Consider the following 27,973-nt stretch of genomic DNA (forward strand, 5'->3'; position numbering starts at 1 on the left):
GAGATGCGGGAAACACTCCATTTATTAGGTCAATATTTCATTTTAGCAATACAGTTACAGAATATCACAATGCTGGTTACAAACATAGTGTGGTTTGATGGGTACAAAGAATGCTGGGCACTGCAGTCCAGGAGGAGGAGGATACGGAACGTTAAGTCTTGACACGACAAGTAGGGTGGTCTCCAAGGTCTAGTAATGATGGAGATACTTTCCTATCAATGAATGTGGCACTACAGGCAGAGATGGTGGTTTAGAGGAGGGGGTTGTATAAGTAGTTTGATTTATTCAATGATACAGTTCAAGCAACATCTTTTTTTAAAATGCTATTAAATTAAAATCCCCTGTAGTTCAATAAGGTATAAAAATAGTACTGAACCCGGTAATATTCAATCAAATGTAGAGTTCATTCACATCGTTGAGTCATAAAGAAATTGTAAAGTTGTAGTTACCATGGCAACATCGCTTCCCATCACGGGATATACATCAAAGAAAGGAAGTTACACATATGGTACCTGCGACAATTACTGAGCGATCCAACACTGAACTTGTGCACCACAAACCAAGTCTCTAAATAGCTCTATATATTTATATAGTATATATCTTTGTCATCTTTAAACTTTACTTCTGAAGAAAGGAAAACAAAAATGTGCACTTCAACAAACTCACTAAGGCCACTCATGCTATAGATACTGAGGATTGCAAGGACAGATTGGTACACAAGACCCTAGAGCACGCGCCTTTCCATCACAGAAGGGAAACCGGTTTCACTGCCTAAAACATTCCTGAGATTTAGGGACAAAAGCGTTACCAGTGCTGCCAATTCCTCACACGCAGTTTGAGTTTGTTTCCAGGTCAAGGAAGTTTCCTCCCTGCTACTCAAGAGGGGTCCTTGCAGGGCCACGACAAACAGCGCGCCACGGGCCAGTTGTGGTGAATGGGGAGAGACCCACACCGAGGAGTCAGATCTGCAACTGGCATTTGGGCAGTCACTGGTGTTATAGAACAGAAAGGAAAAGAGAAGGGGGAAACAACAACCTTTAGAGGAAATAAAGTGTTTTCTGCACAGGCAGCAGAGGGGAGAATCTCTGCTTAAAGACTGGTAATGGCAACATCTCCACTGTGCTACCCGCTGCTGGCCTGCGGCCTCAAACCCCACCAGATCAAGTGAAGGTTTTGTCAACAGCTTCAATCATGTTTTAGGCACGATGCATTCTCCTGTCTGCACTCTCCCCGTATGTAGGACTACAAAAAGGAAACCAAGTTAAATGTGCATTTGTTGTACCATGAGAAGCAGCGCAATGGCACCTGGAGCAAACTTCACACTGCAGCGCATTGAGAGAAAAAACTTCATTCTTTCAACTTACAAAAGAACATCTTTGTCCTATAAATCAGAATTCGACAACAAAACCCTTTCAACATTACTTAACAAGAACTGTGTGCAAAAGGAAGAGTCCCAAACAGCAGGTACCGCTGCAGGGCGCCTGTGCGGGCAGGGACACTGTGGCAGACACTTTGCAGGTTGTTATTTGGAGGCTGGAGAGGGACTCTTCATCAGGGACTGTAGTGACAGGACAAGAGGTGATGGGTTCAAACTGAAACGGGAAGTTCAGGCTGGATATAAGGAAGAAGTTCTTTACTGTGAGGATGGCGAGGCCCTGGAACAGGTTGCCCAAGGAAGTGGTAAATGCTCCATCCCTGGCAGTGTTCATGGCCAGGCTGCACAGCACCTTGGGTGACATGGTTTAGTGTGAGGCACCCCTGCCCATGGCAGAGGTTTGAAACTAGATGACCTTAAGGTCCCTTCCAACCCAAACCATTCTATGACTCTATAATACTGTGCCATCAAAGTGACCAAACACCCGTTAGGGACCAATGGTCATGGTTGTTTTACTTCAAGTAGCTGAGGGATACACTGATTTTCAAATCTTCCTGCAACGTTTGTCAGCTCTTAAAGCCTTCGTGTACTTCTTCCCTTCCCCAAACCACACACAGCAGCCCCAGTCCCAAGAACAGTGGAGAAACCCCGATACCACCTTCCTCCCTCCCTCCAACTGCAGCGTCTGCGTAAAGGAGCATAGAGATCATTCACTCAAATGACACTGTACTGAAAACGAAATACTAAGGGTTTAATTTAAACAACAGTTACAGTCATTTACTTTAGGTGACCCCTGTCCTCACCACTTGCATCCCATGACTCTGGTGCGATTACATGACTTACCTTCAAGATGCATGCCCCTGGATTTCCACTCTCGGCTCTCCCCTGTCAATGCAACCCCAACCAGCCTCTGTGCAATGCCAACAGCTCATTAACTTCCTCTAGCACCTGGAGTCGCAGGGGCAGGAGCTCTGGGGGCTGTCACACAGCTCCCTCCCCAGTACTCACTCGGATGTACATGGAAAGCCTGCTCTAGGGGCACGGCAGGAGGGGAGCGCCCCAGCTCTGCTCCCAAGGGAAAGCATGGGGATTGCACCCTCTGCTCCCATAGCTCTGCCTGGTGCCCGCGCCATGGAACCCTGCAGTAACACCAGATCTACTCCAACCACACTGGCACGGAAGGACAGGCATTTACCTTCCTCTGAAGTCACCCAGCTGGACTCCTACTTTCTTAAAGGTATCAAACTGTAACAGCAGATACAGCAATCACTGACCAATGGCACCACGTTTCAGTCACCAGATGCTGATACAAACGTGTTCACAGACCTCAATTTCGGAGGCACAGAACCAAGAACTAGAAAGGTTGCATTTAGGTTATTACATGGAGAAACAGCACACCCGCAGCAAGGACAGCATCAGGGGAAGGTTCCATGCTCTGCAGAGCAGCAACAGAGCATTTTGGAGGCAACTGCAAAGTTGTTCCACAAGCCCGCGCTTGAACAGCTTTAGCTACTGGCCACTGCCACCCTTCTGCATCATTTACATGCCTTAGTGTGACTGGAGTTGTGGACATGCTACAATGAGGTCAACTCAAGAGTCCAGTCAGGATTTAATGCAGTCCCATGAAGAGCATGCTACAGGTCTTACAAGGATTGCTGTCAGCTACTCTTGACCAAGTCACGTCTCTTAGAGTCTGCTACCAAGGAGATCCTGGGTGACATTTAGGACTGTAGCTCCTTCCAGACAAGCCAACGCACCAAGGTATTAATGTGCTGGTGAAGGAGCTTAGGGAAAGAAAGAGAAGTCTACCAAACCCAGCAAGGCTGGAGAGCAAAGCTACAGTTAAACCAACTGAACTGAGGCGTTTGGTTGTCAGAGACAAGCACTACACCTCCCTGTCCTGCCCCGTGCTGGACACTGTCCTGGCTGCCTTAACTTGAAGACAAACAGTGAAAGGCAAACACAAAGCAGAGGTGAAACAACAGCAGTGGTTCATGTAGGCCACTGCCACTGGTGACAGGCAAGCGACACCCCTCACCCCAAACACAGAACCTTGAGGTCTTTGAGATCCCTCAGTCAATAGCTGGAAATGGAGAGCCAGGACTGGAAACCCCAAGCAAAGAAACAGTCTGCAGATAAAGGAAGCACAAATCCACGCACCCAGCCTGAAGCTTTTGAACACTTCTGCAGTACAGGAGATACAACACCGCTCCTGGAGGACAATTCTAGGCACGCCGTCCCTGCCTAAGTTCTGACACCAGTCATACACGCTTCATCCAAGTAGTTTTAATAGGACATAGGAATTTGTAAGAACTTTGTAATTCATCATTCAGGGATAAAAACATTCTGCCTTGCAGACAGCTGCATGTTTGTAGCACCTCACAGATTCCTAGAAATACATTAGAGGTTAAATCCACACATAACTAAGTTGGATTTTCACTGAAGAGCCACTGAGGTTATACTGCAGTCTTAATACCGTGGGGATGTTTTGTAATGCAAATACTTCTTTTCACATCAGTGAAGATATTCCAAGCATTCAATAATCCTTAACTCTGCATTCACTAATCACATAACTGCATTTTAAAGATGGTATTATTCAGCCTTTTCCCACAAAAATATACTTGAAGGCACCAGGATATGAACCATCAGTCTGTTCAAGTTCAGTTCTTAAGAGTCATGGCTGAGATTCCTATTTCTGCTCTGCACTCTGCCTTGAAGGCCACCACACAGCTTCCCCTGTCCCAGACTTCATAAAGGAATTAAAAGCCAGACCCCAAAGATGCTGCTCGGACCAAGCCCTGGAGGAAGCGTGCTCAGAGCCCCAGCACAGACTGGCCTTTGACAGCCCGGACACAAACCCCTGAAAATAGGGGCTGTGGGGAAGGAGAAAACCCAGAACTGACAGAATGTGAACTACAGGAGCATGGTTTGTGCTGCTCTGAGAGGAACTGAGGTAACAGCAGTGAGTTGTTCCTAGTTAGCTACGTTACACAGACCTTCAAATGAGATTTACCTCAACATTAAAAAGAACAAAGAAAGCCAAACCCAACACCCAAACCAAAAAGCCACACAACCAAGCACCCCCCCACCCCCCCAACAGCAGAAAAATTAAGACAAGCTAGTGAGATAGGCATTATAAGAGGATCTTTACAGCTCTTTACAGCTCTTCTGCTTTTTCAATTAATATAAAGGAATCGGTTTCTGGTTGTACTCTTGTTTAATGTAGAAATGAAGCATCACAAGAAAATAAAAAGAAAAGACCTGTTTGTGCTTTTTGGCATTTTCCACTGACCCCTGCGGACTGTACAAGGAGTTGTGTTCTCCAGAAACACAGGTTGAACTGGATTGGAATACAAAACTATTAACTGGTATAAACAAGTTACTGCCTCAATTATTAGAGTAAGCCCATTCAAAAAGGAGAGAAAGAAAAGAGATGGCTGCAGGAAATAGTTAAAGCATTTCTAGTTTTTGCTTGTGGCATCGACATTAATATTTGTATAAGCTCACTAGGTAAAGACATGCCATCGCAACCGCTAAAGAACGTTCACTTCCTAGGTTTGTATCTATTACATGAATATAATTTTGCACTGATCATACATCTAAATGAAATAATCCTACTGTAAAAGTGAATGCAGGGGCAGAAATATTAAATTAAAGCCACTGGTCCAAAAACTGTTTCTAGCAGGCTGGTCCACTTTCAATTTTCCTGGTCCTGTTCAGAAGATGAGCACTCTCGGTTGGTACCAAAGAAAACTACGACTGCTGGTCTACTGGATCCTCTATCACTGACCGATGGATGAACACTGGTCCAGTTCAGGGTGTTCACAACAACACATGGTGGTGACTGGCTTAACCCCCTGGCATGGTTCACAAAGAGTATGTTGCTCTCCAGAGTGGTTCTTTGCCACTTTTCTTCATAAGGCAGACCCAAGGCTAGGGCATCCTTCCCTTCTCTTGATATTTACGATTAACTTTGCTATGTGTACAGTAGAAAGACCCTTCTCCTGTAACTTCTTATCGTACAGCGTTTATTCTTTCTATGTAACAGCAGAAAGCTCTTGATGAAACCTTCCATTCATAATAAGAATGCAACTCTTTTGAGCTCAAACAGTTTTATTTAAGGTTTTCTTGCAGACTTTCTGCAAAGTAGCTTCTTTTGAAAGAAGAGAGAAAGAAGGGGTTTTCTGGAATACCAAGTTCAAAATGTGAGCCGAACTAAACATGCCATACACATGCTGATAAGAATTTAACACACATTCATCCGTATGGGCACTCTTCAGTAGACTGGACCAGTGTTTCAATGCAAATTCCAGCCCCCAGAGAACTACATGGTTTAGATTTCACAGTATGACTTTTCCCCCTGTAACCTGGGGGGAAAAAACCTTAACTGGTTTATTGACCAAGTTCTTAACTACTCTGTCCATCAACGTTCTGAGACATCAGAAAAGACTGGACCACTTCTTCAGTGGATTGAGGGCTGGTGCTTACGTCCTCCAGAGCATCTGTAACCGAGAACTGCCGATCCCGCAACCGGTTCCAATTGGCCAAAATATTGTGGTATTCAAAGACTTTCTCGTAATTGCCAATGGAATTGTACAGTTTAATGAGACCTCTGTAATCGTATTCAAGTCCACTGTATCCTTCCCCAAAAAGCTTCTTTCCTAAAGAAATCCAAAAGAAAACAAAATTAAAAGGTTTCATCTTATTTCTGGTGTCATTTTTTAACCGACACCACGAACCTTTTTCTTATGGTCAATCAAGAACCCCAATAACATGCAAGCTTCCTGGAGGATGCTTTGAATTCTATCTATCTCCTACTTTCAGGATACTGGAACTTGTCCTCAGGGACTCTGTGACTGGATCATTAATTGCGCTGTAGCTTTACATGCACAGTCACATAAAGGCTCTTCTGTAACGCACTGTACAGAACTGTACAAAGACAGACAGTCTCCAAGCTGAGCCACAGCATGGCCTAAAAATGCATTTGATTTGGAATTATAGGTTTACTGCAAATGATAACAGGCAACAAAAATATTGAATGAGAACACAGGCTGATGGGCACAATAGCTCTCCATTCCTTTCACAATTTAACTACATTCTGCACTTCCAGCCACAGCTCCAAAATGTAATCTAAAGACAAACATCCAAGCTTCTAATTACTCCGTTTCCAGATGCTTTCAAGAACAAATTCTGATGAAGCACTGAAAATAATACAATTCCAGAATTCAATCCCTGGGAGAACATTCAAGAAAAAGCATTATATTTAGATTGCAACCACATACAAAATAAACCAGGCTGCATTGCAGTTAAGTTGTACTAAACACTTGAATACATGACTTAACAATGTTTCCTGCAGTACTAAACCTTCTATACAGTCACACATTTTAAGAATCACCTACCAATTGCTATGGACCTCAAATAGAGCTTTTCAGCATTTTCATACTGGTTCATATCATAGTTATAGAGAGAAGCTAGATGGCCCACTGACAGGGCAACTTCATAATCTTCTTGACCTAGAAGCTGCTCCTTAATCTGAATTGCCTTGATGTGCATTTCTTCTGCTTCCTATGAGGATCAAATTCACAGAGGTCAGTCAGACACCACACAGCACCATAACAGAGGATGAAAACAAGGCAGGTTCAAAGAAATGTAACTATGGAGAAGCTAAATAGTCGGTAAGTATTTTATAAAAGGAAAGAAGTAAGAAAGCCAGAACTTCTTCAAGCTCTTAGTCAAGTGGATCAGCAAGCAGTACTGCTATTTCTGTCATAAAGATTGCTGTCAGCCTGTCTCTGAAGGCATCATGCATCTCAGTGGATTCTTTCTGTGCAAAGCTTTAGGGAGATGAATTATAAAGCACAAGTTTTCCAGTTGTAAAGCTACCAACTGACGTTATGAATCATGGACACTGAAAACCATCATTTGTTGTGGCAGATTTATAGATGTCTGCAGATTTATAGATATCTGCAGATTTTAAGACCTTAAGGTCAGTATAATCTTACCTTAAACTTTCTCATGGACTGATACAGTCTTCCAAGGTTGCCATAGTGTTTTGCTGTTTGTACATTAAACTCCCCAAAAGCTTTTTTAGCTAACTGGAGTGAGGACAGATGTAAGTCATGAGCTTCCTGAAGTAACCTCTGCTCAGTTTCCTTGTTGTGACAGTCTATTGCAATCTCTTCCAAGATAAGTGCTGGATGTGGGGGAGGAAAACCAACGTTACTGTGGCCCAAACACAAAGAGGTGTTAACTGTAGGCAGCAGGAAGCCTTCTATCCAAGACATCTCATCAGACTTTGTGTTTATTACAAACTGTTTTCAAACAGGTTACACCAGATATCAAGCCCCCAACACATATTTTTATACTCTCTGGTCCCTCAAAGGTGAAGTTTTAAAGAAAGGATTTATGTATTTTACAAGTGTGTTGGCAGAGGACACTGAGGGCTGCAAATATTCCAGAGTGACATCCATTTGAGGAAAAAACAACTCAAGTGACATTGCCTCTGTTTGGGAACCGAATAAACACACCTGAGCAAGTGATTTCAAACCATCCCTGTAACACAGTGAAGGGTCCTACCTTTAACTCGCTTTGAAGATGCCAAGAGAAGATGGTCTTCTGGAAGAATGTGAGTTATAATGCCAATAGCACGTTCAGCATGGAATCTGAAAGGTTAAGTAACTCATTCAAGATACATATATACAAGTTAACAGCTGACTGATAAAATATTAGAACACTAATGCAATTAACTGAAGCAGTTAAGTTCTAACTGGACAGTCCGTATCATTTAAGAACATTTTTCTCCCCTTACAGGACAAACTTTGCTGCCAGTGCCTCAAACACTTGTACTCACAGTGCATTGTCAAATTTTCCAGAGCTGTACTGGTGAACATATGAAGAGTAAGCCAAGTCTTCATGAGCTGTAGCTACATGGATGTTTTTACCTCCAAATACCGACTGCCGGATATCAAGAGCTGTCTGAAAGAGTTACAAGAAAAGCATTTAATCCGTCAACACACAACAAACCCCCTCAAATCAATCTCACTTGTTGTTAAAAAGGGGGGAAAATAATCAACTGGTTCTGAAATTCTGTGGGCCTATGTACTTGAGACACTGCATCTATGAAAGCCACTTTGGAGTCAGGGGGGAAAAAAGCAAAACCCCCCATTTGAGGGTACTTTGGTGTTTTGTTTTTAAAGAACGAGCATTGCAGTCACTTATCAACTATTATTTATCTCCACAAATTAATGCATGTGAATTTCAGCAGAAACATTTCAGAGACTATGAGGATTAAGGGAAACTGAAGACACACACTTAGTCCTGCTGCATACCTGATAGATGGCAACAGACTGGCATATATTGTCTACATTGAGCAGATAAAATCCATAGTCTAGTAGCGTATCAGAGTATTTGGGGTGCTTGGCTCCGAAATGCTCCCTGTAGGAATATATTTCTATTACAAGCTGAAGCAAGAGAAAAGTAAGTTTGAAAGGTTTGGGTTTTTTTTGGAATGCCACTTACCTGGCAAGGTATACTGCATGCTTTATCAGCTGCTCAGCCTTCTTAAATTCACGTTTTACAACACAAGCCTAAACAGGTTGAAATGAAGCGTGTGAAGAGGTGCACACTCCCAACTCATCTCCTCCAGACACTGGTGCAGTTCCTAACTACTAGTTGTAATTTCAAAATATGGTTACTAAAAGACTTCTCAGTTATTGATGAAAAGGTTGACAGATAACATTCATAAACTTCAATGTTATCCTGACTAAAGGGCTGGTGATGTACCTAGTCTAGATCAAAGAGGGAACGGAGCACCTTTCCAGGGAATGCTCTCAGATTAACTTTGTCACAATGTTCATTTGAAGAGCTGAAGCTCAAAACCAACCCTCCCCCAGGTCTGAGACAGAGGTGGACCAATGAAACACAACTAACAAGCCCTAAGGCTCATGAAATGAACCTGGTTACCCAGGTATATTGGAGGTACCTATGCTCACCCATTCTTGGTAGCAATTTAGTTACAAAAGAAACATGGAAGAGTTTTAATTCACCTTTGAAGCTTGTCGTAAAACATCCACTACTACTTTTACAGGCAGGCCAACTGTGATCTCCTTCATGGCTTCTATGCACCATTTATAAGCCTGTTGAACAAAGTTATCAACATAATGAAGCTGGAACTTCACACGGTTGCAATATTAAAAACATTACTTGGCTATGAACAGTACAATGGTCATTTACAGCACAAAATGTAAATACTGTTGATTACTTTTATGTAACGAAACTTGTTCAGAGATGTGTTAAAGGACGGACTTAAAAAGCACTCTTACGGTTAATATTGAATGCTTAAGTATTTTATGCTAGCCTAAGGCATGTATTATAACAACTTGCACTGACAAAAAGGGGTATTTTATAAACTTCCAAGTAATCCTCACGATTCCTATTGTGTAGGACAACTTCCTGGTCAGTGTACTTAAGAGCTAAAGGAAAACCACAGTTTATACAGCGGTTACACTTCAGGCAGTTTTTATAAGATAGGTGCAAAGAATTGTTAGCTGTGTTCAGCTATTCAGTTTTACCTATTAAAATCAGCTTTTTAATGTAGTATTTCCTTTACAGATGGCCAACACACACCACTAATTATCACACATCATTTCTTAATGTTGGTCAAAGTACTCAGAACAGCACATAGAAAAACGTCAATACATCAAGTATTCCTCAGGCACTGCCACACAGGGACCAAAAACAAGGCTCAGGAGCTCCAGCTAGAGAGATTAAGTGAATACTGAGCCAGTCATGGAACATCCAAGCAGATTTCATGACCAGTTTTCTGAAGCAAAACAAAACCAAAATCCCACTCACCTCATCGTAGTGGCTCTTGGCAAAGAGCAGTGCACACAGCTCCCCGTAGAGCGCCGCTTTGTTCGCCTGCTGACCATGCTTTGCAAGTTTGTCCATGTAAGACTGAGCCAGTTTGAATGTTTCCTCTCCCAAGTGATATTTACAGTTACCATTTCGAACGTGCAGCAACCTTAGGGATATGTAAAGAGATCATCTAAATGGTGTCTGAATAAACCACCTCAATGTACAGTAGTGCCACGGAGCTGCAATTTGTACTATACATACCATGGAACCAGGCTGTCATCCCAACGAAGCTGCACTGAGTTCAGTACAGCAGAGCTATTTACTGTGTAACATTTCAGTACTCCCCAGGCTTTGCCTCTTGCATGGCAAGAGCTGCTACTGCTGGAGATGTCAACTGATTTTACATATTGATGCACTTCTACATATTCAGAGCTTTAATCACTTTGGTGTGGTGGGTTTGTGTTTTATTTCTCCTAAAACAGTCTTCTCAACACTGATAAAATTCCACTTCCAAACCCCTGTAATATACAGTATTAAAACCCTTCTACCTCCTTTCCACAGTAAACTGAAACAGACACTGGGTAAGCACAGACATTGAGAGCTCTTACACGTCTCTGCACTTCTCCCTCCGACCTCAAGTAGCCCAGCACTTCACAAGGGGGCATTTGTTGTTTAGGGGGGCGTCTTCACAACAGATTCAGTCACATCTATTTAGGACGATGTCCAGCACTGACTCAGCACCACCAGAGAAGACTATTTTATTGAACCAGGTCACAGCAACTCTAAAACACCTCTCCCCCACCTTGGCCCATCTTCCAGCCTGCTGCCTTCCCATTTGAAGGATTAACAGAAGCTTCATGAAAAGCAACAGCCAAATGCACACAATAAAACACAGCACTACTGAAACACACTCTTGTTTCTGGAGAGAAATAACAACTTCAGCTTCTGGCACTGATTTAAAGCAAAAGTAAAAACTTTTTTTCCTCTCCCTTAGTGTAGGCTGATGCTTATTTTCTTTAAAGAGATACATTCAAAATGTGTGTGTTATCATATTCCAAGCCTAAAGGGCAGAACTCTATTCCCACCCATTGCAGGCTAAGAAGAGACAGCTGTTCCTTCTCCATTGCAAATGCCTGCCATTTAGCACACATGAAATGTTGGTAAATTAACCTCCATTGTCCCTCCTGCAAATCTGTTATTAGACAATGAGTAATAGAGACTGAAAAACATCAGGCAGGCCCTCACAGACTGAAGACAACAGGACACAGGGAGAGAAATACAGAGTGAAGCAGACCTAATGCTGTACTGCAGAAGCTACAACTCAAAGTGGGAGCTCATACATAGGTACAGCATTTTTTTTCCTTTTATGATACATTATGATAGATCTTCCAACAAACTGGTAAGGGAGAAGAAGGAACAGTGAGGTTTTTGATCAAATGCTTCTCTTCTCTAAACCCATTTCCTGTTAGCATTTGCTCCAAGCAGAGATTTAAGCTATTGTAGCCGAGCCTCCTGCAGTAGCAAAACAACACATTGAAGCTTGCCTTCTGAATTCAGCCTGCCTCTAACTTAGTCTCTCCCTACACCTTCCTAAGGAAACATATCATGAAACTCAACCGCTAACAGGAGAGGAAATCAAGTTCATGTTTTCACAAGAAGGGAGCACACAGCAGATGTGTGAGCCATGCAAGAGAACATCAAAAGAAATGACAAGACCTTCAAAACACCCCTGAAACAAGCTACATAAACACCAGCTTTTCAATGAGAAATGCAGCAACACAGCTCAAAAACAGGAAAAAAGCAAGAGCCACATTTTTCCTTAAGTTAGGTCTGAGAACTAAACACGATGTAGAAGTGCACCATGTCCTGAGTCACAGGCAGCAGCAGAACACTGTCTAGCATTCATGCAATGAGAAAGGAATATGAAAAGAACTTGAGAGCAAAACTAAGCAATTACAGTTTCCCTAAAGAAGGAAACGATTTTGTCTACAGCATTCAGTTGGGAGCTGCTATGCAACGTCAAAAATAAGAAGCCCAAATCCCATGTAATGGTATAAGCCAGTAGGGATGGTGCTGCAATTTCGATAAGCGCCTGGGAAAGATAATATCCAGTATCTGGATGCTGCAGTGATAGGGTCTAAAAACAAAGAAATCAACCAAGAAAACCAGGCTAAGCCTAACCCAATCCTCTAGGATAAGCAGAGTTTATGTGATCCAGTTTAGAGTCACAAGAAATCCTTTATTAATCCAAAGGAATTTTAGAAGATAAAGCCAAGAGGAAGAAAAAAATGCCTTAGGACATTTATGCTAATAGCTATGAATCATTTTGCTGCCTGCCATAATAGGTTTTGGGGAATAGCTCCCCCCCCCCCTTCTCTAAGAGCATACAAACATAGCAAACAATGTTACACAGCAGTTTAGAGAACCACATATTTGTAATATATATTTTACCCTCTCATTTAACATCTAATAATGAGGGAAAGGAAACCAAAAGGAGCACACACATGCAGGGAAGTAGTATACAGGCTCATAGAAATCTCAGACCTTCACATTTTCTCAAGTTTCTCCATACAAATTACTACTGCTAGTACAAACAAGCACCAAATTCCATATACATAACACTAAACTTTGCATGTTTCTAAACTTCATTCTATCATTAATGCAATGCATTCGTTTCCCAGAGATCAGACTTTCGAGCTTTTAGAGTAAGAGCAGCCACTTGTTTTTTTAAAGAGTGTCATATTTTTAAAAGCTGGACTTGGACTTATTCTCTGGAAATTCCACCTACCTCTGGTGCAAGCACAGTGGTAAGGACAAGATATTCCACAGCAAGGATTAGACAGCAACAACAAAAAGATTATCTTACTGCCTCATGACTTCAAAGCTGAGTATAATGACCATGCTCTCCCACAAGAAGAGTGTTCTAAATTCCTTCTATTATCATTTCCAAATAAATGATGCTGTTATTTGACTGTTTGGGAGAGGCCTGAAAATAAAGCAGTGTCTCCTCATTCACAGTGCTGCCCAGAGGGACTTGACATTACAAGGTCAGCCATCAGCTGCTCAAACTGAATTAGCATCCCCAGTTCATCCTAATATCAGATGGTTTTTCCTAGCACAAAGTGAAAATCATCTCCCCACAGCTGGGTGGGCTGTACACAGCTGTCCAACAGAGTCACCTTTCTGACTTCATTTACCTTCTCCTCATTCCCCCCGCCCCATTTGGAGAAAGGGAGGGAGTTCATTTTTCAGGCACCTTCTCCAGCTTGTCAAGCAGCCTGATACAACTTTTAGATTAATTAGAGAATGGAAGACTGAGTACTAACAGTGCTACTATATATATCATCCCCCAGCTCTAGGAAGGTGTGCATGTGCCCAGTCTTTCCCTGGCATCATCTTATTTCTGGAAGAAGACCCAGTGGTAGCTGGCAGGGCAGAACAAGGCAGAGCAGCAGCCACTGTCAAGGCCCTCTGGTTGGCACATAAAATAAGTAGCTACTGGCAAAGCCTATTTATCCTTCATATTTGTCCAATCATAACACGATGCATGGATTTTTTTTTTTGAGCAGCTTCCCAAAACAAGCTTTGCCCTATATTCAGATAAATACAGTACATACTTTGTTGCTCATTACAACAGCTAAAAAGAAATAATCCTATTTTAACTAGGCTCACTAGCACACGCCTATTCAAACATATACCTGGAGCATGCAAAAGAGGTCAGTCATGGTGTTAGCAACAAAAACAAGCCAGCTACTTACTGCTGGCTGCAGCAGGGCAGCACACACTGCGGTACAACTAAAAACTCAATGACAATTTGAGGCCTCTGTGAATGGAAGTGGAAGCTCCAGGGACAAGACAACAGCCTTAAGAAACAAGGTACAAATGCCAAACACCTCCAAAAAGCAAAAATTCTTTTCCAAATGTTTAAGCTGTGGCTAAAGGCGTCCACAAGAACTGGACATTTAAACATCTACCCCATCACACAGTTCAGTAGCACAGTTATAGAGCAAGAGAACTCACTGGATCTGCAATCAGGAAAGGTGTGGTTTTCTTTTATTTCTGTCTCAACTGTGTTTACATCACTTCTGTTTGGATTTGCCAAATTCTCCTTGTAGTAAACATAATTTCAGCAAACACCAACACATAACACTCCCTCATATGCAACCCCCCTTGAAAACACCAAGGTGCTGGACCACTCTCACCACCCAGCATCTGTTACCCATGACACATTAAGCAGAAAGGCAAAATGGCTTTTTTTTTTTCACCCCCACTGAACTGTGCTGGCAGTTTACAATCAGAAAACCAAGGGATTAGCACAAAACAAGCACCTCCTGAGCTTCAGCTCTAGCCAGGAAAGTATTCTAGTGCAGCAGAATACTAAAGAGAACACCTGAAGCCTGATGGCTCCAAAGCCATATTAATGGCTTTGTCCAAAGACAAAGACATCTTTGGACAATTAATGTCCAAAGACATATTAATGTGTATTTCACAGTAAGATTTACATGAATTAAAGGTGAGCTCACCTTACACAGCATTCTACAGCACGAAACCAGTGAAGGATTTCATCGTGAAGGGTGCATAACTGAAGGCAAGAGAGAAATACCTTCTCAGCATCACTGTACCAGCCTGCATCTGATAGGAACCCCCCTGGAAAAAAAAAAAAACAAAACAACAATATAAATCAAGAAAAAAGAAAAATCTGAACAGCAAAACACCTTTTTAAGAGAAAAAGGAGTTGCCCAAGTCTTGTAAGGAAACATTACTTATTTCACAGAACTGCATATATGTAAGAATCCTGTCAATGTTAAACCCTCCAGTCATGAACTGAAAAGGATAAAATGTAAGAGTAGAAGAATTCTCCTTCAGTTGGAAATGACTTTTTGGTATTATACAGCCTTCCTACAGTTTTCTGTCAAGAAATATTTACCAATACTAAAGTTATGCAAAGTCTTAATGTTAAGACTTCACATCAGCAAACAAATTTTAAATCTAAAACATCTGAAATAACAAACATGAGCCTAAATATTCTTAGATATAAAAATCCAAGACATTTTTCTTAAGACACCAAGTAGTTTTCTAAAAATGACATTCCAAAACCACGTGTGCTCTTCAAAAGGAAGCCACAGACATTAACAGGAAAAAAGATAAGCATTAGCTTAACTGAAGCTTGCATGAAAGAAAGGATCACACTTTAAACAGCCTATCATCACCAGTTACCTAAAACAAAACCAATCTGGATTGCTTTCTCTTTTACAGCAGAATCCGATTCTGCAATGTAGGAGCACCGTCTACTGAAAGAATAGGCCAGTACAGAAGCAACTTTTACTCCATGGTCCATCAAAGCCTGGAAGCAGTGATGAAGCAGATGCCTGAAACAAAAGAAAACAGAATTTGATTACAGACGAAGTTTTTAAAGCATTGCAGCCAGTTGGCTCTTGAGTGCCATGAATTCAAATGAATGGTGATCCAGAGAAATAACTCCAACCCTCTCTCAAACCAAAACCAGATGAATACAAGCATAGTTGTCAATCTCAAGGCTAATGGACTACAGTTGTTGGATTACCCAACAAATAAAGTGAGCGTACACGACGTTCTTTACTAGGACACCCTCCACTACAAGCAAAACACAAGCTAACCACACAATACTAAAACTGGAAAACAACATTTTCAGCTAAAGCTTCGTGGGGGGAAGCCTCAAATCCACCCTCACCCCACAAGTCCCATTGAAATTGCAAACAGACTAGCAATGACGAACCCATGAACATCACACACACATACACACAATGGGAAGGAGGCATGTCTAACAACTCAAATTATTCCAGTTACAAAGAATGTCAAGTTCTGAGCATAACACTACAAATTCAAATACTGAACGATAGGAAAACTCTTTAAACTGGGGCAATCCCATCAGCTTGATAACCCTTCACTTAGGATTTGGTACAACAGCTAACAAGTACTTCGGCACTGCTCAGGACTGGCTGAGTATTGATCAGTTGGTGGTGAGCAACCGGCATCTTTATGCATTGCTTGTTTTTCTTGTTTGTGCTTTTTTTCCTCTGTTGTTTTCTTCCCCCCTCCCTCCCCTTTTAACAAAAATTTATTATTAAATTAACTTCATGTCAACCCACGAGTTTTCACACTGTAACCCTTTCAATTCTCTCCCCATCCCACTGGTGGGTGAGTGAGCAGCTGCGTGGCTCTCAGCTGCCTACCAGGGTTAAACCATGGCACAGCAACAACAAAGAAAGCACTCTGGGGACCAAGTACCACAGATGACTCCACACATTTACATAGAGGTTCTAATTGTTTTATTTTTTGGAACGGAGAGAGAGAAAGAAAGACTTTGTAAGTTAAAAGCTCATCTGTAAATCTAAAGAAATATTCTTATGGTTAACAGACGGGCTAGTAAGACCAAGAAAATTAGAGATCTTCCGAATGCAAAACCTAGATCAAGAAAGAGCTGAAATAAGATTTATCAGTATATAAAGATACTTACCTTTTATCTAAAGCTCGAAGCACCTTTGCAAAAACTTCTAGTTCACAAAATTCACTACCCAGCTGACATAAGCGGCCCTGCTGGTAAAGCTGAAAGAAAAAGACAAATACATTTTACAGTTTAAGAGTGAGTTCTTTCTACAGTTTAATAGAATCATAGAATCGTTAGGGTTGGAAAAGACCTTAAGATCATCTAGTTCCAACCCCCCTGCCATGGGCAGGGACAACTCACACTAAACCATGTCATGCAAGCCTCTGTCCAACCTGTACTTGACCACCACCAGGGATGGAGCATTCAAAACTTTCCTGGACAACCCATCCCAGTGCCTCACCACCCTTACAGTAAATAATTTCTTCCTTATATCCAATCTAAACTTCCCCTGTTTAAGTCTTAACCCGTTACCCCTTGTCCTGTCACTACAGTCCCTAATGAATAGTCCATCCTCGGCATCCCTATAGCCCCCCTTCAGATACTGGAAGGCTGCTACGAGGTCTTCACGCAGCCTTCTCTTCTCCAGGCTGAACAGCCCCAACTTCCTCAGCCTATCTTCATACAGGAGGTGCTCCAGTCCCTGAGCATCCTCATGGCCTCCTCTGGACTTGTTCCAACAGTTCCATGTCCTTTTTATGTTAAGGACACCAGAACTGCACACAATGCTCCAGGTGAGGTCTCACAAGAGCAGAGTAGAGGGGCAGGATCACCTCCTTCCACCTGCTGGTCACGCTCCTTTTGATGCAGCCCAGGATACGGTTGCTTTCTGGGCTGCAAGTGCACACTGAAGCTGGCTCATGTTCATTCCCTCATTGGCCAACACCCCCAAGTCCTTCTCTGCAGGGCTGCTCTGAATCTCTTCTCTGCCCAACCTGTAGCTGTGCCTGGGATTGCTCCCAACCAGGTGTAGGACCTTGCACTTGTCATGGTTAATCTTCATGAGGTTGGCATCAGCCCACCTCACAAGTGTGTCAGGGTCCCTCTGGATGGCATTCCTTCCCTTCAGCGTATCAACCCAACCACACAGCTCGGTGTCATCGGCAAACTTGCTGAGGGCGCACTCAACCCCACTGTCCATGTCAGCGACGAAGATGTAAAACAAGACCGGTCCCAACACCGACTCCTGAGGGACACCACTCGTTTACTGGTCTCCATCCAGACACTGAGCCATTGACCACAACTCTTTGTGTGCAGCCATCCAGCCAGTTCTTTATCCACCGAGTGGTCCATCCATCGAATTGATGTCGCTCCAATTTAGAGACAAGGATGTCGTGTGGGACAGTGTCGAACGCTTTGCACAAGTCCAGGTAGATGACATCAACTGCTCTACCCCAGTCCATCAGTTCCATAGCCCCATCATAGTAAAGACTTATGATGAAATCCAGATTTCAAAGTCTTGAAATACAGCAGACATAACAGTTTTGCTGTGGCTCGCAGACAGTGGAAGTAACAGTTCCACTTTCTCCATACAGGAGCACAACTTTGATGTTTAAACACTGAGCACACAAGCTATTATAGCTCCATAGGCAGTTTCAAGGGGGGGGAGAGGGTTATCTATGAATGTATTTAAGTGTCTATGTTCACCTCAATCATCAAAAGAGTAGATGACATACACTAGAAAGCAAAGATAAAAATCAAGAAACCTCTAAAGTCAGCAAAAAATACAACAAACAGCTTGTTTCATACCAAGTTCTTTGGAGACATTTTAAAATTACATAGAATCTAGAATACAGGGGTACAAATAGATTTTTTTTTTGTATATGTGTGTGTCTGTATGTACGTAAATTCCAAAAACACAAGTTCTACAAGGAGTGAATCACGAATACCCAGAGCTAAAGCCAGACATGCGCCCACACCCATTAATACCTGAGCTCACACACATAAAGCCTGCCTCAGTAAATAGGAGAACTCAAGTGAATCTGTGCATCCATTTACTAAAAGCAGTGGCTAGTTTTATGCCCAAGCTGATCTGTGTCTACAGATAAGCAAATATATCAGTTGACTTACTCATAAAAAACAAACTGTGGAGACAGTTCTTTATGCAAAGCACAGTTAACTTGCAGAACTATCTGCCACATTATGCTATAAATACTGAGAATTTACCTAGGTACAAAAGCAACAGTACAAATATATGTCAAAAATCCACTGTAGGCTAGTAATTCCTGATGTCTTGAAGCCCCTGAACCACAAATGACTGCAAGTGGGGTATGTAACTGAAGGTGGTTCCACTATACCCCTGCCATAGTTATGCATGGCACCACCAGCCACTGCTAGAGGTACAGTCCTGGGTCATACAGGAATGGTGCAGTACAACTGTTATTTTAGCCGTTCTAGTAAAAAAAACCCACAAACATCACACACACCCTTTTAAAATTCAAAAAGAGGAATAAAAGGGAGAAGCTGGTAGCTCACGTCTCTCAGACACTTCTCTATGAGATCCTTTTGTGCTCCTCTGTGGTATGTGCTGCATGATGCTACATGAGAAGTACAGCTACCCTTATGTAACCAAAAGTAAGGCCAAGAGAACACAGAGATGCTCAATTATAAACATATTTACTGAAAGTGTTAATATTCCTCTCAGTTTTAATAATTTATAATAAAACATTTTATTGTTGAGGATCTTGTGGCTGGTTCACCTTTTTCTCCAACGAAATTGGAAGCAGATGAATTGGGTATTCAACACACAGCATGTGAGAAAATCTCCTCCAGCCAGAAACTTAGTTTTGGTCAACTCTTACAAAAGCACATGACACTGATTCTACAGCACAGCAAGTTTGTTATTTTAACAACAGATCCTACAAAAAAGACTTCAAAAATACTGTGACCTAATAATGTCAATTGCCAGAAATGAATGTTTTCCTTTCAGTGCCCTATTTTGCTGGGAAGAGGAAAAAAAAAAGGAAGTTTTTCAAAAAAAACAGTGCAAGTTTGCATGCAAAGTTACTCTTCAGATAAAACAGTGCCATGTCCCTATACTTCAAAGGGATCAGTTTCTTCTGAAGCCATATTCTCTCTGGCAGCAAAAGAACATCCAGTCTAGTGTATTTAAAAACTACAGGCATGGTTAAGTGTCCTCATTTTCTTCAGCACAGCTGTCTAACGGTAACTGTTCTATAAAACCTAGGACATATTTTCCACAGTCAAAAAGATGATTAAATCCTGCCTGGCATTCCATGCCCAAAACATCAATAATTGATGAGATCATTTCTGGAAGAAAATAAGACTCAACCTAAGCTATTTTACCAGGACTTAGGACAACTGGAAGTACTATCGCAGGTTCAACAATTAGGCTTTCAATCAAGTAAATCACCATTTCCTCTTATCACCTCACAGCACTAACTAAAAATCCCAGAGGTTACTCTGATACTAGTTTACCAAATAGTAACTGCAGTAAAAGGTTTCAGAATGAATGTATTTATGAGGTTACATAACGTTATGTGCACACTGCTACATGTGATCCTTAAATTGCTAACAAATAAATGCCCTGGCTGGGTAGGAAGGAGGGGAAGGTCCCAAACTACAGGCTCAATTTCAACACATCAATTATTTTCATGTAAAATTTGCCTTATGGCCCAAAGGTCCAAGCCTGCTATCTGCACATATCCCAGTTCAAAGATAACCACTTGCACTATTCTGGCATAAAAAAAAATCCTAACCTACTTTTCACAGGTATAACCAGAAATACAGTAGCCCTGGGACACTTACCATGCTATTCACCCCTTCCCTTGACACACTGGCAAGCCTTTCTAAGGAACTAACTCAGCTTGAAGTCTCTTGAAACCACTGGAGATGTTACAGCAATGTTTTCAAGCAAAATATGACATGGAAATAGCGAGTATACGTCAAACTGTGAAGCAATTCCAGGAGATGCAGCAACACTCATTTGTTCATTGAGGAGCAGTTGCAAGCACTGAGGAAAACAGTTCTCTCGTTAAAGCTCTAGAGAGACAAAATTCCTGACCACAAGCCTTGCTACAGAACATGAAAAACAAAACAAAATAGTGGTTAAAGAAAAACATGTCCTGACAAGAATGGCAGAGGTTTGGACTTCTGAAGAACTATTTTTGGGGGGAGAAACAGATGCCTTTTAGACACAAAATTAACCTATTTGGAGCTTATGAGATTCATTTTTCTTTAACTATGGAAAAATGAATAAAAGCCTTCTAATTTTGTCAGCTCACCCTGACACATTAATTCTGGCACTCAAGACAGGAACCAAGGGATACATTTAATATACAGGCTTATTACATACATGCACAATCAAGCTGTTTTGCATAGAGTGAGAGAAAACCACTGTGTTTCTCCTCCAGGATCTGAGGCTTAGTATTTGACTAGTAACACATACACCTAAACATGCAAAGCTGCATATAGTGGTATCCCCAATCAAGTATATTAATAATGCCAACCTGCAATTTATCTATTATTATATCATCACACGTATAATTCTAACAAAGTACTTGTCAGATTTCTCTCTCTGGAGAGATTAAGCTGAGCTCAAACTGCATCCTAGCAAACCCCTGGAAATAAAAGGCAAAGATGTGTTAAACTGCGAGCAAAAGCAAAGCCCTAACACAAAGAAAAGGTGACAGGACAGTCGTAGCACCAGGATTCTGGGCTGTTTCACTGTGCACAAGAGAAAAGACTTTCCAAACCTTAGGAAAAATATTAATAGTAATTTCTTAAAGCAGCTGGAGGTTAATTCTAACCAGCTGTAGAATGACTCTCAAGAAGAGGAACTGTAGCATACACAACTTGAAAAATATGTTCCTGTTGCTCCAGTCTGGAAGAAATAATATGGAGATTTCAGTAAGAATGAAAGATACAAGGAATTCCAAGTAGCTCCCAGCATGTTTAGTCATATCTAATTCTAATGGGGAATTTTATGCCAAATTCGGGAAGGACTGTATACATAATCAACAAACATCAGTACCTGGGAAAAGAGGCTTGGCTGTAAACACAATCTTCTTCCCCTACTCAACAAGGAAGGAAAAAGTTTCCCCGAGAGTCAACAGTGGAATGAATCAATCTGTTGACAAATGACTCTATAGATGGGGTGTGGGGGAACAGCCTTAGAAAATAATCAGAAATTTAAGGACATCTGATTCTTTTCAATCAAATTCAAAACCATCTGCAAAGCTTCTGGACAAGCACTAGTTCTACTGGATACTGTTTGGGGCGTAAGAAATGCAAGCTTCACAGCTCTGAGAAAATACTGCTAAATACTGGGCTTTATGAACCTCCCTCAAATAATAATCAGGAAAAAAAAACCAAACAAAACAACCTTCTTGAATAAGCCTAACTTCTGAAACAACTTTTGAGCCTACTGCTTTCACACACAGCACACTTCCTCTCATCTTCCCACTCACTCTTCCTTCTGTACATCAGCAAAGCTTTTTGCATCACATGTACACAGAGTCCAGCACAAGCAGTATGAAGCCTGAGCCTTAGTCACACACACGATTCTCTGCAGCAGTAAATGGGAAACCCAGCTTGCTTTGAAGTTAAATCAGTACAAAGGAAATGAAGTGGAAATTGGAATTACTGTTTCAGCAGGAGCTGAGCACCTCTGTTCAGATGTGACCTCATTATCTGAATTATTATGAGTTCTGGTGTTTAAGACTCAACAACAAGGATACTGAAAATATGGGGGAGCTAGCACATATCAGGGTAAGAAAACACGCCCTATAGGTAGAGGTTCAAAGAGGAAAAAAGGAAAAGAAAACCGAGTAATAGGAGTTAGAAGATGTGACAAGGAAAGATGGTTCGGTTCTAACCTAAATTTAGACTACAGAACTAAGGCATGTGTTAAAATTAAGAGCAATAACTGGAAAAACACTCATGAAGTGACAATTCTCCTTCACTATGAGGCTTGAATTTAAAAAGGTGATACAAGGACATCATTTAATTCAAGCAGGAGTTGGTGAAGTCCTACTGCACACACCACTCAGAGTCTAACCAGATCACCAAAATGGTTGGACGTGTGGGCACACATGAGGAAATCATGATCATTTCCCACATATACAGTTCATTTCTGACCCCCGAGAATCCAGCAGCATGAGAGCAATCAGGTCTGTGTGAAGTCACACTGATCAATCACAGCAGAAGTCATACAAAATATGACCTATTTGCTCTGGGATTTTTTGCCTCCCTCCTGCATCACTTGTACCCTCTGATAAGAAAGCCTCAGAACTAAAGCAGCAAAGCTACACTTTATTTCATGGGCAGTTTATCCTCTTCATTCTCATCAAATACCCAAGAGATTGGACAAACTGGTTTTCATCTAATTTAGAGAAATTATGCTTATAATGAATCTTCATCAGTAAAAACACCAAACCCCAACTCTCTACTGCAATGCAGAGAATGGACGTTCTATTGCTTGTTGTGAACAGTCAGCAAATTCCTGTTTATTCATTTTATTTGGTTCAGAGAATATCTAGATGCGACCCAAGAGCTTTTATTAGCCATGCTTGGGCTTTTTTGTCTTGGCAGGATACAGTGAAGAGACGTGATACAGGAGCTACACTCATTGTTACAGAATTTGGAGCTATCAGGATGTAAACTCAGAATCTGATGTTTTGATTCACATCGAGGTAGGAGCACTTCAGAAGTTTAATCTGCCACTTCAAAGAAACAGCATAATTATAGTCTTTTGGATTTTGCCTAAAAATTAAATGCAAAACAAGTTAGAGTGCAATTACTAAAGGTTACAGGTCTGCACTAACTAACAACAAATTAATGGAATCTCCAATTGTTCCTGTGGTTGATGATCTCATCACAAAACATGCAAAGAACATTAAAAATGATTTTCAAGGAAAATCAGTGTAAAAAGAGAAAAACATGATCCGGAAAAGACATTCCAAAAGGAAAATAAACACTTCATGAAACTCTTTGTTAGCCAATATTAGACCAAGGCCGTTTGGCTAGCGTGTAACTGCAATAAATATCTATGAACCAAAGAAATGAGATCATTACACAAAATCGAATGTAAAGCTGAGGCACAGGGGAAAGAACTGAATTCTGTATAAAAGGGTAACTGAACAGTCATCAGACTGGATAGATCTTATTTCTATCACCAGAAACAAGATTCTTTACATTACCTCCCTCAAAACACTATCCTCTCCCCAACAAACGACAAAATATTTAATTTTATTTTCCTCATTTTTTATTTCTTCAGGACTTACAGTTTATTCCGCCTGTCACCTGCTTTTTAATATGGAATTTTGGCATTTGCAAGCGCTGCCTGCTAGGCATATCCTATTTAACATGAGATCCAGCATATTTTTTATTTGGCTTCTAAAAACTACACCTCCTCTCTCTCTTTACCCCCAAAGGACAAGAAAGAGAACCTAACTAGTTCTACCAGGAAACAACACAAGCAGGATATACATAAGCCTGGCAAAGACACAAAGGAAACAAAATATGATATGTTTGCATATCTGTATTTTTCCCCCCTCAGATGCAGGTGTGACCTGTAACAATACTACTTACCAAGATCTTCAAAATGCAGCTGAGATTAATAAGACATTTACATATTTTTAGCACAAATGTAGACTTGAAAATTTCCAATATATATATATATGTATATTTCCCAAATTCCAAGCGTCCTGCCCTGTCTCTATTCTTTTTCTAATGGTTGCAAAAAAAAGTTAAATCCAGTACCACCCTTCTGGACCACTAAAGCTGTGTTGTTTTACTACAATCATGATTATTTGATCCTGCCTCATTTTAAACTTTAGTCACCGCTCAAGAAAACTACAGAAAGATAAATACACTTACTACGAGGAACCTGCCCGCTTCCATCACCTCACAGCAGGGCCCATTTCTTACCAAGTCCACAACAAAGAACATTCTGCAACTATGCCACATCTGATTCCTTGTTAACTGCACAGGTTTATGAAGCAAGCCCTGGAAGTTAACAATTCTGGAATTTTAGAATTAAAAGCAATTGCATTTCTTAGGGAATGGGAAATAAAGGCAACGTATCATAACAACAGAGCCAACTACTGGATTAGAGGGTGCCCTGGGGAAAAAACAATGACCAAAGACACGCTGATAGCACTTTTCTCCCTTTGAAATAATAACACATTGATTATCCCTGCTGTGACAACAGTCATGTAGCTTACCTTGTCAATCAATGGGAACAGGCTGGCAAACTGTGCAAGACTGGCAAATGTTAAGTTTGAGTGTTCATACCAATATGTATTAATAAAAGAAAAATATGAGCATGATAAAAGTAAGTTTTGTATTGCCACTTCCAATGAACATCTGTGTATCAAAATAAAATCTGACTGATAAGACCTTTGATTTCTTACAAAATCAGCAGCAGTTTCTCCAATAGCGCAAGCTATGATTAACACTTGGATAACAAACTATTACTTCAGAGTTATTTCTAGTCTTGAACATACATTTTTCTTCCTTTTATTAATCACAGAAAGTGATTCTCTGCTTTTTTTAAGGTCTAAATGCAAGTGTATTAATACAAATCCTCAATTACAAGTCACTTTTCCTCAGCTGTATTTAAAGAATAATTACTATTCCATATGATACTAACAACTAACACCCCCTCAACACAGCAGCAACCACTACCACTTAAGTCTTTTGGCTTGTCTAACTTGAAAAACTATTTGTGAGTTTGGAAATTCTACTTCTGTTTTAAATAACTTGCTGGTCAGGATGAAGTGAACACAGCTCAAGAACCTGAAATGGTGTTTAATAGTCACAGGTTTTCAAAAATAACTGTATCCAGATCCAAAACAGTAAAACAAGCACCGCACACAACACTGTCCAAAGGTGTGATGCTGTCCTCATCCTAACCTAACTCACTATGTCATTTGTATTTCTGTAGCCATCCAAATATAGACATCAAGAACCAGCCACTAAGCATTGTATAGGTGCATATAAAATGCAAACACTGTTCCAAAAGACTTGTAATCTGGGCTAGGCTTCAAGCTACTCATTGCAGGCAGACATCTCTGCATATAGAACACCATTTAGTAAGGGCAGAAGACTTCCTGTCAGCATCCCATCAAAGATTAAGTTACATTTGGTATAAGCTAACTTGAACGTGACTATTGGAGAGGACAGGTCACCTACACTGGAAAAGTGTTAAATGACCCAAGCAGTGAAGACATGGAAGACCAGCCTCCCATTGGCAGCAGTGGCAAAACACCTGCACTGTGTAGCCAGGTTTTATTTACTCTGCACGGGGACATCTCACAGACGTGTATTTGTAACAGGAATATGGGTGCACCTCACACATTTCAGATTACCAAAGATTGTCCTGTTGTAAACCACAGAAATAATAGGAAAAGCAATGCAAATTTCTGTCATTAACAGAGATTATACTGGCTAGTGATTAGTACAATGAAACATTATTTTGAGGATTTAGCATGTTTATCACCTGCCCAACCAGACGATATACCAATGCACACAAGCAGAACAAACAGATTAGAATGTCTTTAAAAGTCAGATATACTGCTGGTTCATTTTTCATCACAGAAAAGCTCCACATGATTCTGATTCAACACAACCACTGAAGAGTGCGAATAAAAGGATAAGAAATCAATGATCTATTATGCTCATACAGAGATGAGGTTTTAAACAATCTGGGAATAATACATACTTGGATATACCAATACATGCCAAGTATGTATTGGGGTGTTTTCGTTTTATGCTTTTAAAAGCCACCAAGTGCCATCCTTTCATCTGAATGAACACCAGGACAGGCAATGCCAATAAAGTTTATTTGTCAATGGTGGTACGTACCAACAGTTAAAATTAAATCCCCAAATATCCTTCCACATTATTAGCTCCATATCTTTAGTCTTGGATAATTGCTATATGTGAACCACATCATTACCCGTGAGCATGCTTGTATGTGGTAAAAAGGAGTTATGGTCCATGTTTCTCAACATATAAAGCAGACAAATAATAGCTAGTTTACAGAAAACATACATGCCTCTTTCAGTGCTACAGAAACAATTCCTGCCTCTAGTGAAGATCAGCCTTCCTTGTAAATACTACTATTACTCTGCATGTGAGGGGCCAGTACGCCCAGTCATAAAGATTCATCTAAAGAACCACTTCATTCAGCACATCCTGTGTTTTTTAGAAATTTGCTGACAGAGGAAAGAAGGGTTATCCCCCATCTTAGGGGTTTCCTTTGTCCGCGGTTATTTGGTGTGTTTGGTTTGGGGTTTTCTGTTTCCCTCCTGGTGAATGCTCATTTCCAGCTGTTCCTGCACACGGATGAAATGCCCATTTAGTGGACAATAGAAATTAATGGACCATCTCAGTGTACCTTTAACTCTGGATATTTTAAAGGCCGCTGAATGAGAAACAGCCCTTTCAGGAAAGAATGATTTAAGGCTAATAAACTGTATCATTAAATGCGTCTCAATTCTTTTCATCTGGTTCCTACCGTATCATTAAAGAAGATATAAGAGCACGGCAAACTCCGCTCCTTCTACCACTGACATCACCTTCTCCAATACATTAAAAGGAAAATATATATTCCGGCACAGACAACGCGGCCCCATTCTGCCCATACCCGTTCTCCGGCTCCAAATGCGAAGAGGTCGAGGAGGCATCTTCCCCTGCCCCCAGGCCTCACCCCCGGCCCCCAAGGGCAGGCCCCTTCCCCATGTCCTCGGCAACGGCGCTGCCCCAGCCTCCGTCCCGCGGCCCAACGCTCTCCAGCAACGCAGGCACCCACAACCGGAGGGGGAAGCCGCAGGCCCCCGGCCCTGCCCGAGCCTCCTCCGGCGCCTCCCCTCCTTCAGCCGCAGCCCAGGCGGCCCCACATAGGCCCTCGCTCCCCCAGCCCGTCCTTCGGGCCCTGCTCCGCTCCGGCGTGCCAGCAAAGCCGACGTGGGGACGCGGCCGGGCGCCCCCTCACCACTCAGCCCCCCGGGGCAAGGCCTGCAGCAGGCCGGGCGCGGAACTCTCCTCCCTCCTCCTCCCCCGGCCCACTTCTCCTTCCATCTCCCCCAGGCCCCGCCGGGCCCGGCCGCGCTCGGCCCCACCACCACCTCCCCGTACCTTGTAGTACACGTCGAACTGGATGTTCTCGGGCAGCGAACGGATGTCCCTGCGCCTGGCCCGCCCGTAACTATCCACCACGGCCGAGATCGCCGTGTTATAGAGCGTCTCGGGCACCCACTCCAGCTCCACCGCCGCCATCTTGGGTGTGCGGAGCCGCCTTCCCCCCACCCACCGCCCCCCCGCTCCTCCTCTCGCGCCTCACGCCCCGGGGC

The 27,973-nt window shown here is 41.8% G+C and overlaps 1 protein-coding gene across 1 annotated transcript; it reads right to left on the reverse strand.

The window, feature by feature from the left end:
* Positions 1–4: 4 nt before the first annotated feature.
* On the reverse strand, positions 5–27,944 carry APPBP2 (amyloid beta precursor protein binding protein 2). Its single transcript, XM_062617131.1, has 13 exons — positions 27,759–27,944; positions 16,728–16,816; positions 15,449–15,600; positions 14,755–14,878; positions 10,229–10,397; positions 9,421–9,510; positions 8,894–8,961; positions 8,704–8,809; positions 8,226–8,350; positions 7,952–8,037; positions 7,378–7,568; positions 6,775–6,940; positions 5–6,036 (listed from the first exon to the last, which is right to left on the reverse strand). The coding sequence occupies exons 1-13, from the start codon at positions 27,897–27,899 to the stop codon at positions 5,783–5,785; spliced, it is 1,761 nt and encodes a 586-aa protein (XP_062473115.1). The 5' UTR covers positions 27,900–27,944; the 3' UTR covers positions 5–5,782.
* Positions 27,945–27,973: the final 29 nt, after the last annotated feature.

The sequence above is a fragment of the Pezoporus occidentalis genome, unplaced genomic scaffold (genome assembly GCF_034315485.1).
Source record: "Pezoporus occidentalis ecotype Australia unplaced genomic scaffold, CSIRO_AGI_Poc_V1 ctg192, whole genome shotgun sequence".
In the NCBI taxonomy this organism is placed as follows: domain Eukaryota; kingdom Metazoa; phylum Chordata; class Aves; order Psittaciformes; family Psittacidae; genus Pezoporus; species Pezoporus occidentalis.

Excerpts from the sequence above, each read along its gene's own strand:
- APPBP2 (XM_062617131.1), bottom strand. The coding sequence starts at position 27,899 with ATGGCGGCGGTGGAGCTGGAGTGGGTGCCCGAGACGCTCTATAACACG. Across the intron at positions 8,810-8,893 it reads CATGCAGTATACCTTGCCAG|GGAGCATTTCGGAGCCAAGC; the intron begins GTAAGTGGCATT and ends ATATTCCTACAG. Across the intron at positions 6,037-6,774 it reads TTTGAGGTCCATAGCAATTG|GAAAGAAGCTTTTTGGGGAA; the intron begins GTAGGTGATTCT and ends GGATTTCTTTAG.